Source organism: Ipomoea triloba, chromosome 3 (genome assembly GCF_003576645.1).
Source record: "Ipomoea triloba cultivar NCNSP0323 chromosome 3, ASM357664v1".
NCBI lineage: Eukaryota > Viridiplantae > Streptophyta > Magnoliopsida > Solanales > Convolvulaceae > Ipomoea > Ipomoea triloba.
The window spans coordinates 25,612,350-25,622,902 of NC_044918.1; the positions used below are offsets into that span (position 1 = coordinate 25,612,350).

At 35.0% G+C, this 10,553-nt stretch overlaps 1 protein-coding gene across 1 annotated transcript; it reads left to right on the plus strand.

The window, feature by feature from the left end:
- Positions 1-1,192: 1,192 nt before the first annotated feature.
- On the plus strand, positions 1,193-7,001 carry LOC116014365 (CCR4-NOT transcription complex subunit 11-like). The gene is made up of 12 exons (XM_031254410.1): positions 1,193-1,502; positions 2,195-2,302; positions 3,137-3,214; positions 3,606-3,659; positions 3,800-3,945; positions 4,240-4,390; positions 4,498-4,635; positions 4,891-4,962; positions 5,030-5,103; positions 5,296-5,437; positions 5,877-5,955; positions 6,578-7,001. Exons 1-12 carry the CDS (start codon positions 1,347-1,349, stop codon positions 6,694-6,696), a joined length of 1,317 nt encoding a protein of 438 aa, XP_031110270.1. The 5' UTR covers positions 1,193-1,346; the 3' UTR covers positions 6,697-7,001.
- The last annotated feature ends 3,552 nt before the right edge of the window (positions 7,002-10,553 follow it).

Below are 10,553 nucleotides of genomic sequence, written 5' to 3' on the forward strand. Positions count from 1 at the left end.
TACCCTCATTTCCTACGTGGCGATCATCTTATATTACTTAGCATCTCAGATTACCTAAACCAAACATGGTAATCTAACATTACCTTCCTCAGATTACCAGGGTAATGTTAGATTCTTTGAACCAAACATGATACGAACTCGTACCAAGCCGGCACCGCTTTGAGTGGATGCGGACTCCAAGGATGGAATGAGAGGAGGAAAAATCAGAGAGAGAAATAGAGAGAGAAAGAGAGAGAGAGAGAGAGAGAGAGAAAGAGAGAGAGAGAGATAGCAGGAGAATGGAAGTTGAAATAATTCTTGTGTCCTCTTCCCTGTCATGCAGGGTGGTTATATACTGAGTTACTCCTATTATGTTTATGACTATGATTCTTAATATGATATATATTAGGACTAAACTATACTATCCTATTATGAATAGACTTAGTCTAACAAATGTAATCAGCCATCCATGCTGGTTTCCTTCGTTCCATCTTTGGCCTAGCAGTATGAGTTGTTTCTTCTCTATCTTTCATATCTTGATTTTCACCCTCTTCTACTGTAGATATGCCCGTATCAAAACGCCCCCTTAGGGTTCATAATTTGAACTTTATGGCTTAGTTTTTTCTATTTGGTATAAAAGTTCATTTTTTACGTGTTAGTAGTTTAAATTTTATGGTTTAAGTTTGAATTTAGTTTTTTGAATTTATCAACAAATATAATTTGTAGTTTTACTTACTTAGTTACTTCTACTCTATAGTGTTGAAAGTTCTACTCTATAGTGCTGTTAATTGCACTTAAAATTTAATTTATTTACAAAAATATCACTGCATTTTTTTTTATAATTGATTATGGTCCTTTATAAATTTTCATATAGACGGTTATGATTTGTTCCTAATTCAATTTGTGCATGGGCGCCAATTTTCATAAAAATATGACTCATATACACACATACACACATATACTGATATGCATATTTATTTGTTTATTTATTAACCAACTAAACATTTGAATACAACTACTTATATAATTCCATAATCCAACTAAACGTCTAAACAATGTAATAATGTCTATATTATATTCTTTCTTTTTTTATTCTCTATTTTTATATTTATTTTTATTTTCGTGAACCAAACGCCACATAAGTGGTGGAGACGTGTCAGGGAGCCATTGGATCACTAGGGTACACACGCAATCACAGGAGTGCCCCCTTTCATCCCTCTCCGGTATCCTGCGCACGGCAAGTGCACTCGCAGTCGCAGCTCCCTCACTGCATTTTCACCCCTACCGCTTTCTGCTCTTCTTTCACTTTCGAAAAAAAAAGAAGAAGAAATTTAAGAAGCCTCTGACTAGACTCCGAGAGGCCGGAAATGATCGGAAGAGAAGAATCGAGCACACTGTTAATGTTGCTCAAATCGGGAGAAGATCAAGGCAGACTGTTGGAAGATATTGTTGGAGAGTTCAAATCGAAGTTCCCTCCACCTCGCTATTTCAATGCCTGTGTGTCTCTCGCTTTAATCCTCGAGGTAGAAACCCTGTTTTCTGTATTCCTCTGTACGAGCAATGTTCTTCAGTACCTCTCTCTCTCTTTTTTTATTGTTATACATAGACATACGTGCTTGTATATGTTATGCTCCAAAAGGTAGGGTTTTCACTTCAACTTTGTGGACCTTATCTGACGTTTATTGTCTGGAAGCATGCCTATGCGAATTGTCTTCTTAGTTCAAGTCGCAGGGCTCTGTTTCAATTCGGGAATCAGAATTGAAGTTGAGAAGGAAATATTTGTATTAAATTTAGTGGCTTTATTTAATTTCTTTTTCGATTTCCTTTTTTTTTTTTAATTATTATTTAATTTCTGTCTGTTTTCTTTGCTCAACCTTATTCTTCTTCAAATGATAAATGAGACAAGAACCATATTTCATTACTAAAGGTTACCTCAGATGTTCCAAAATCACCAACATATTTAACAATGTGCCTGTAACATTGGTTTAGTTTTAAATATTTCAAAAGATGGCTTTGGTCCATAAATGGCTAATTAAAATCAAATACAATGTCTAGCTTAAGTTGAGTTTTGAGTTTTTGGGGCTTTAAATGTAGTTGTAATCAGTGCAAATCATTAAAGATCTGTCTAAAGGTACTAACAATCTGCTAGTTTTTTTTGAATACAAGTTAACGACTATATGATGCTTTCACTAGATAACACAAATTTTCTTTGTAGGCTAAATTTCTTAAACCCTCTCAGCGGTTGGTTGCATTTGCAATTCTTCATCAAGTGTATTCTTCCCAAGAGCCTTCTTCAAATCCCTTCAGCTCTTTGCTTGTAAATGTAAGTTTTCGATCAGAATGCAATTATTGTGCTGCCAAAGGCGTGTGATGAGTAATTGCTTTTGTGTGCTACTATGCTTCACTATTTCACTATGTACACAGACACTGCTGTTGTTCTAGATAGTATGGGAATATCCTTGGCACCCAGTACTTGATCTCCAACAAATGATCTAAAGAATTATAGCCTTAACAGTATTAAACAATTTAACAACTACACTAGTTTTTTTTTATGGTAATATAGAAATGTGGAGAAAGTGGCGTTCAGTCTTAATTCTTATCAATATATACTTTTAGGAAGGTTTCAAATAGCTTTGCATTCTTTGGTGATCTCTCCCAAACTCTAGTGTTTTGTTCAGTTTAATTCCCAAAAGAGCGGGGTGGGGGATAGTGAGCCTGAGATTGTAGGGAGTAAAGGATGTGTTTAGGCCTAAAAGTCTCATGCTTGTTTTGGGTGATTCAGAGTTGACTAAGAGCTTTTGGAGGATTAAGGACAAGATATTTCAAATACGATGAAATTGTCCTTGCCATGTGTGCGGGGAATAAAGGATGGCAAGTTTGCTTCAATGGTTGATTTCCTCTAACATGCTTATCCTTGACGACTGAAATGATTTTACATTTGACTATTTGAGAATGAAATCCTTTTTTTGCAACTTTGGCTCTATCTTATCCCTTCCAAGTCATTTGCTCAACCCAGTGCAAGGAAAGGATAGGGTTTATCTGCAATGGTGAACATATAAGTGTATTTTTCTATTTTCTGCATCCACCTTTATGTGTGTGTGTTGCAGTATTGTATATTTTAAATTCTTTGGTGCCCTGTGTTTATTTGCATTTGCAGGCAGCATGTGATGAAGACGCTGAGAAATATGAAAGGGCATTTATTCTTCTGTTGCTGGGCTCTGCAAATAAAAAAGAGGTTTCACATTTGTTTCCTTTCATTATTTATTTTCTCAACTGCAATGGTATTGCTGTTGCCAAAATAGAAAGTGAAGGTAGATAAAAGAGGGGGAGAATAAAGGAGGGGTGGGGTGTATTGATCTTCTTCAGTACTTGTTCAAAATTTTTTCACAAGTACTTGATTAAATGCTGATGTGGATGAATCTGAATGTAAATGTTGCCATTGGATGTAACCCAAGCATCTAAATGAAACTGGTGATACTTAAATTATCCTTAATGATGATAAATCTGGTTATTGTTTGAGTCAAGTGAATATATTCATTCTTGTTTGTACTGTCATATTCCATGCTATGTACATAATTCCTAATCATATTCAAACAGTATCAGAGAGAACTTTCTCATACCTGCAGGTTTTAAAGCAGTCTGCTTCAGATTACATGAAAAGTTTTGATCCTTCTCAATATGTGAGTATTGACATTGCCTAAATATTTGCATGAGTTCTCCAAAAGTTTGACTCCAGTTGCACTTATAATCAGTAAAAACAATAAAATTATATCAATAAGCACTATCACTCATCTTATCTGACCCATTGTTAAAATGCTAGCCTTTTCCACAAAGTGAACAGTTGCAACAACAGTTTGGTGTTAAAGCTTTACCAGAACCATTTAACTGCTTGTTCAAGAGCAACTCAGTCAAAAATGTCATTTCAGACCCTGATGTGCCTCGTGTATGTGATATCAATTCAACAGGGTATGGCTGTTCTTTTTCTTTTCTCTCTTTTTTTTTTTTTTTTTTTTTTTTTTAAATAATTTTTTTAAAATTATATATATATATATATATGGACAGCTAGTGAGTTTGTAAAATCCAGTTTGTTTCTGTTACCTATAGAGCAAAATGGGGAGGTGATAAGTTTGTAATTGACATAGTAGAGCCCCTTCCCTTGTATTGATCGTTTTCTCTCCTGCACCTTGATACTTGAATTCAAAAACAGGTATGTCCCCATCAGTTCATTGTTTTCATCTACATACCATTAATCAATTTCAGGCTTGATTTGCAACCTGGATATAAACCTAAGATTGGATCTGGGGATGTTGATGAAACAATAACGGGGTTATTATCAAATCTGTCTCTGGAAGGTTTACAACCTCAATGGATAAGGCCATGCCCTCCTATGCTTCCAGTACTGGATGGCGAGGTAAGTGCACCCTGAGTATCAGATTCCTTTAAGTGAAGTGATAAATTTCTGAACAAATATCTAGTGAAATAAAATTTCTGAGTTAATATGACATTTATGTTTTGCAGCTAGTGTGGTTAAACCCTGATAATAGTTATGACCTTTTGTGGGATCATGGAATGTGTGCTGATACTAGCAGAGGAGCAGCAGTCAGGGAATTGATTGCAAAAGCTCTGAAGGGTCCTCTTGCTCCTACTCAACAAGAGGTTTAATGCTCCTCCCTTTTCCTCTCATATTCTTCAACAGTATAATGGCCATTTACAATCTTTTAGGTTGCTTTCTATTTGTCTTATTTTGCTACAAGGCTCAATTTTCAGCATTCGCATTGTCCTATTCATTTATTGTAGACATTGTTTTCACGTGGTTAGTGGTGCATTCTTTTCCAATCTATTCTAGGCTTCTAGCTCATTGTTTCATCTCTTTAGCATCCTATGATATGTTGCCTGCACTTTTATATGCAGAAAGTTTTGTTCGAGTTGGCAAATGACCCAAAACTTGTTTATCATTGTGGACTGACACCAAGAAAGCTGCCAGTAAGTATTCTAGAAACCTAGAGTTTGGAATGAGTGAGATTCAAAGATCATGTGACCTGCTTTTCAGGAGCTTGTTGAGAACAATCCTGTTATTGCAGTGGAAGCTCTTGTAAAGTTGGTGAATTCCCCTGAGATTGCTGAGTATGCCATTTTCCCTATGTTTTGATTAGTTATCCTACTTGATTTAGCATGTACCCAAAAGAATCCTATTTGAATTCCTTTAATGTTTTGTGTACTCAATTAATTACATACACTTTGTAGTCTAAACTTTTATGTATTTCGGAATTTATTTGATGCATATTCTGATGTCATGAATTCCATTTGTGGTTGCAGCTACTTTACAGTTCTTGTTAATATGGAAATGAGTCTGCATTCAATGGAAGTAGTTAACAGACTCACACAAGCAGTCGAACTACCAACTGAATTCATACATATGTATATCACCAATTGTATATCATCCTGTGAGAACATCAAGGTCACCTACCCTATTGTGCTTTCTTCTTCAGTATCTTGTTTTTTAATTTTTCTTTTATTGTGGCTTATGCTAAGATGTTACTGTGATGATTCATTCTATATAATTGATGCGAGGACTTGCTGCAAGTGAAGCCAATTCAAATGGGTGGTTTTCTTTATCTGGATTTTTCAACCAGTGTTTACTTGATAAATTTGAAGCATGAATTTTTTGTTTTTTTTTTTTTGGGTTTACAAGCAGTGTGTGTCACTCATTTTCTATAAATTCAAGTGTATTATCTTAGTTAATTTTCTTTCGCTTTTCAGTTAATATAATCAATTTTTTATCCTGCCAACTTATATGCTCTTTGAACTGGAAAGAATCTCCAGCTGATTCAGTTTCCATTTCTCTCTCTCTCTCTCCCACCTTTTTCTTGCTTTTTTTTTTCTCCCCCAATTTTCAGGATAGGTACATGCAGAACAGACTTGTAAGGCTTGTCTGTGTCTTCCTTCAGAGCTTGATCCGGAATAAGATAATTGACGGTAAGTACTTTTTCTATGTGAAACTCACTTCCAGTAAACCAAGTCTTACTGGTTACACTGTAGTTCTAATACCCAGTGTAGTTTATTTTATTCTTAGTGTTTCTCAAGAGTTGAGAACAGCCCCAACATGTTGGCCAAACTAACCCACCAAAGTGCGCCCCAGGCTGGGAAGTTCACTTAATTAACAGTTTAGTGATTTAGTACTAGAATCAAGGTGGATTGGCATCAAACTAGCCAATTCAAGAACCCAGTCTCACTGGTTAAGTATTGGTAAAAGTTGAGCATATGCTTGAAAGACCAAAAAGTGCTAGTCCTCATTAATGTTAGGACTACTTTAATATCCGTGGTATTGTTGAAATAGTAACCAATATACCTAATGCTATGACTATGATCTAGCACTACCTTATTAGCCAAGCCTCAACCTGGTCAAAGAATATGCAAGTGGCAGTCCTGTCTTTTGGTTTCCATATTGCTGTTTTGGGCTTCAGTGCTGGATTTTAGTGTTGTTTGAAGCTATGTGATACTGAAAGCAACTGTTGTTATTTATTTATTTATTTTTTAACATGCCTATTAAATGATGGATCATTGGTTCACATACCTTGATATTTAATTTGTTTTGCAGTTCAAGATTTGTTTATTGAAGTCCAAGCATTTTGCATTGAGTTCTCAAGGATTAGGGAAGCAGCTGGGCTATTCAGGCTGCTTAAAACCTTAGAAAACAACAATAATGCCTCTCCATAGATTTTCAGTTTTGTAGCATACGTTTTTTGTAATGCCTTTTACCCGATTCTGGGGTGAAATACTGAAATATTTATGTTGTATTGGGATGATATTGCTACGGAGTATTTTTTTTTAGTATAAAATTTAGGTAGGAAACTAGAAGTTACATTTCATTGTCTTCCCTTTGAGCTCGACAAAGCATTTAGAAGGTTTTCAAGTGGGGTTGTGTCAATAATACAATAATAGTCCATGAGCACAATAGCGTTTTTTTAGTCTGACTATTTTGTTGTTGTTGTTATATTTAGTGCACATGCACAATTTTAAAATTTCTGTCACTTCTAGTCATTCTAGGAAATGTTCCCATATTATTATATTAAGCAGCCAACAATTTTTTTTTGGAGGGGTGCAAATTATATCATGGATTCATGGACTATGTTTCAAGGTTCATTATAAAATATTATTGATTATGATTTTCTTTTTTAATACTACTAACTCTACTACAATGCAGTATTTGTTATAACAACTTTCTCAACCTATTGAAGACAAGAGTTAGTACTGCCTTCACTGAGGCTCGAACCCACCACCTCCCATATAAAGGGAAGGGTTTGATACCACTGGACTACAAGGTCCTTGGCATTATTGATTATGATTGATTATTATAATACAATATATTTATTATAACAATGCTGTAGGTTCATTAAAATGATGTTAATTTGCCTACTATAATTTATACATAATAATAATAATAATAATAATAATATTATTATTATTATTATTATTATTATTTATTCTTTATATAAATAAATTAATGTTATAAAATATGTTATTAAAAATATTCGATTAATATCTTTTGAAAGATAAACATATTAATTCTTAGTTGTTTATTGATGGACTTGCAATATTGAGAAAATGAACAATTTGTATTGTGAAAATGAACATTTAGTATTTTCTTAATGAAACTATTCTAAGTTCATTTGTATTATATTGTAGTTGGAGTTAATTTTTCTTTTGGTCCTAGATGAGTAGATATATGCGTGTCATTCTACTTTTAGTCTTTTTTTTTTTTTTCCTAGAGTATCCTCGTTGGTCATAACATTATTGTGGCATGACCATTTTTGTCATCCTTCAATAATTATGTTTAAATGGCATCGAACATGAAACCATTTTGGTCTATTCAGCATATCATCTTCTAAGTTCTTCTTTATTCTAATGAGTTAATTCTTTTTTTTTTTTTTGGTCCCGGATTTATAGGTATCATTCCATTTTTAGTTATTCTTTCATAAAACACTCAAAATCCTTAGATTTATAGGTGCTCATTAGTTCCTCTATGTCTTTTTCAGCCTTTTGCAATAGCAAACTTCAATATTCACACTTAATCCAATAGTAATAGCCTGCAGTACTCCATGTGTGCCATAGTTGCACCTTTGCAGGACAGTACCGAGCCAACAACTCACCAGACCGCCGCCTATGCCTCAAGCTTTCGGTCAGCAACTCCGTCGATTGTCTTGAGTCATCACTCGTGAAATAGCAACCCCTCAGGTTCAAATGATCACATCCTTAATCCTAAATTTCTAATTCCATAAATCCCTAATATATATTGTATGAAATTTTCTTCTTCCATTTTTCAAAATTAATTTGTGACTCTATGCAATTCGAATTTCTCTTCTTCATTTGTGTTTTGGTATTTGAATTCTTGGTTATAAATTAATTCTTGAAGCATTTTTTCCACTCCGTGCAACATTATTTTTCACTTCTAGCCTTATATTTCAAAGTTCTTCAACTCCAAAAGTATTTCTCCCACTCCCAAGTACATAATGTAAGTTTTTGTATTTTATATGTCCAAATACATAATTAATTTTCTTCATATTTATGAACTAATTTAGCTATTATTTATTGAATATCATCTCTTAGTTTTGGTACTTCATCTTCAACCGAATTAGGGGATAATTTTTTATGTAAATATGGTGATCTATTACCCATGAATAACTATCCGATACTCCTCTCCAATCGCCAAAATTTTGAGAACGGTCAAGTTTTTGAATTAACCATCCCGTATTCCGTCCGGTCCTCCCTCCCCCCCGATCGCCAAAATTTTGAGAACGTGAAAATTCTCAATTTAACCATTTAATACTCCCCCCTTTGAACATTCGAGTTCTCAAATTAACTATCCGATACTCCTCTCCGATTGCAAAAATTTGGAGAACGTTTGAGGTCTCAAATTAACCCTCCAATATTCTTCCCATCAATTCCTTCCAATACTCCACTCCATTCGCCAAAATTTTGAGAACGTTTAAGTTCTCAAATTAGCCATCCAACACTTCTCTCTGATCACCAAAATTTTGAGAACGTTTAACTTCTCAAATTAATCATCTGATATTCCTCTCCAATCGACAGAATTTTGAGAACGTTTGAATTCTCAAATTAACCATCCGATACTCCTCTCTGATTGCAAGAATTTTGTTAAAGTTTGAGTTCTCAAATTAACCATCCGGTACTCCTCTCCGATCGCCAGAATTTTCAGAACGTTTCAGCTCTCAAATTAACTATCTGATACTCCTCTCCAGTAGCACTTGGCTTACTAGACTCTTTATGCCGACCAGACTCTTTTCCAATAACTCCTAGACTCTACACTAAACCCCTCACGGACCAGACTCCTCACCAATAACTCCTAGACTCTGCACTAGACCTCTCACTGACCAGACTTTTCACTAATGACTCTTTACCATAACGCATGTTCAAAAGATTGGATTTTAATGTGCCAGTGTGTTTTTGTGTTACATGTGTAGATGCATGACAGAGTATGACCTTGCATTCGACCATTGTTCTCCATTTCCGTCGACCATCTCCTCATTGTTCATTCACTTCACTTCACTTCACTGCACGTCATTATCAAGCACTTTCTACTATGATTATGACCATCTCAAGACCAAGTTGGCAACTAGCTATCAGTGGCAATGGCCTTTTATCAGGGGCCATGAGGCCACCTACCTTGGGCTGAGTGGCCGGTTACCGGGGGCCGTGCGACCAACAATCTTTACCTTCTTGATGTTTGACTGTGCAATTTCGAATGTGTTCACTATATTTAAAGGGTAGGTGAGATAACCTTTTAAATTGAACTAATGGTTTTATTACGATACTAAAATAGTCAATCGTACATAGTAACTAACTATATGGGTTTATTCTCCTTGCTATTGACAGAACTTCTTATACCACCTTGAGTTTCAGATGTGCTCATTTGGTTTTCCTTCCATGGGTTTGGATTTTCAGAATTCGTATTCTGATTTGTCGACATGCCTGTAGGTATCAAGATTTGGCCATATGGTGATCGCATTTGGTGACCCCCACTACTTTTAGTGTCCGGAATTTTAGGTAGAGATGTTCGAGTGACACTATTGATGAGTAAAATGGTGATAGTAAAAAGAGGGTGAAATGTCGTTTCGCTGAGGATTGAGACTATGGCACGTACTTGTATGATATGTAAAATTCTAGGCACTAAAGTATTGGAATTCGCTAGAATCAAAGCAACTAGATTAAGGAATGGAAATAAAAGATACAAATAAAATAAGGGATAAACTATATGATAAAAGAATGGGTCCAGATTAGGGGTATTGCAATTTTGATGCACAAACAATCTCAGAATTAGGGGAAAACAATTAACCAAGGGATTAATTGCAATGCACAAAAGAATTCAAGTTCAAGCTACTTTCGCAATCAATAAACAAGAATTAGAGTAGGATTGCCCCACTTTCGTGATGCATCAATCCTAACCCTTGAAACACACAAGCATTATAAGCCCCCAAATTATCCCTATTCTCATAGTAGGAAAATTGGGTTTGATATTGGTTAGGCTTGAGTCTTTCATCCAACTTTCGTTGCGA

Coding starts and splice junctions, on each gene's coding strand:
- LOC116014365 (XM_031254410.1), top strand. CDS start 1,347: ATGATCGGAAGAGAAGAATCGAGCACACTGTTAATGTTGCTCAAATCG. Junction 1,503..2,194: donor CTCTCGCTTTAATCCTCGAG/GTAGAAACCCTG, acceptor TTTTCTTTGTAG/GCTAAATTTCTTAAACCCTC. Junction 2,303..3,136: donor TCAGCTCTTTGCTTGTAAAT/GTAAGTTTTCGA, acceptor TTGCATTTGCAG/GCAGCATGTGATGAAGACGC.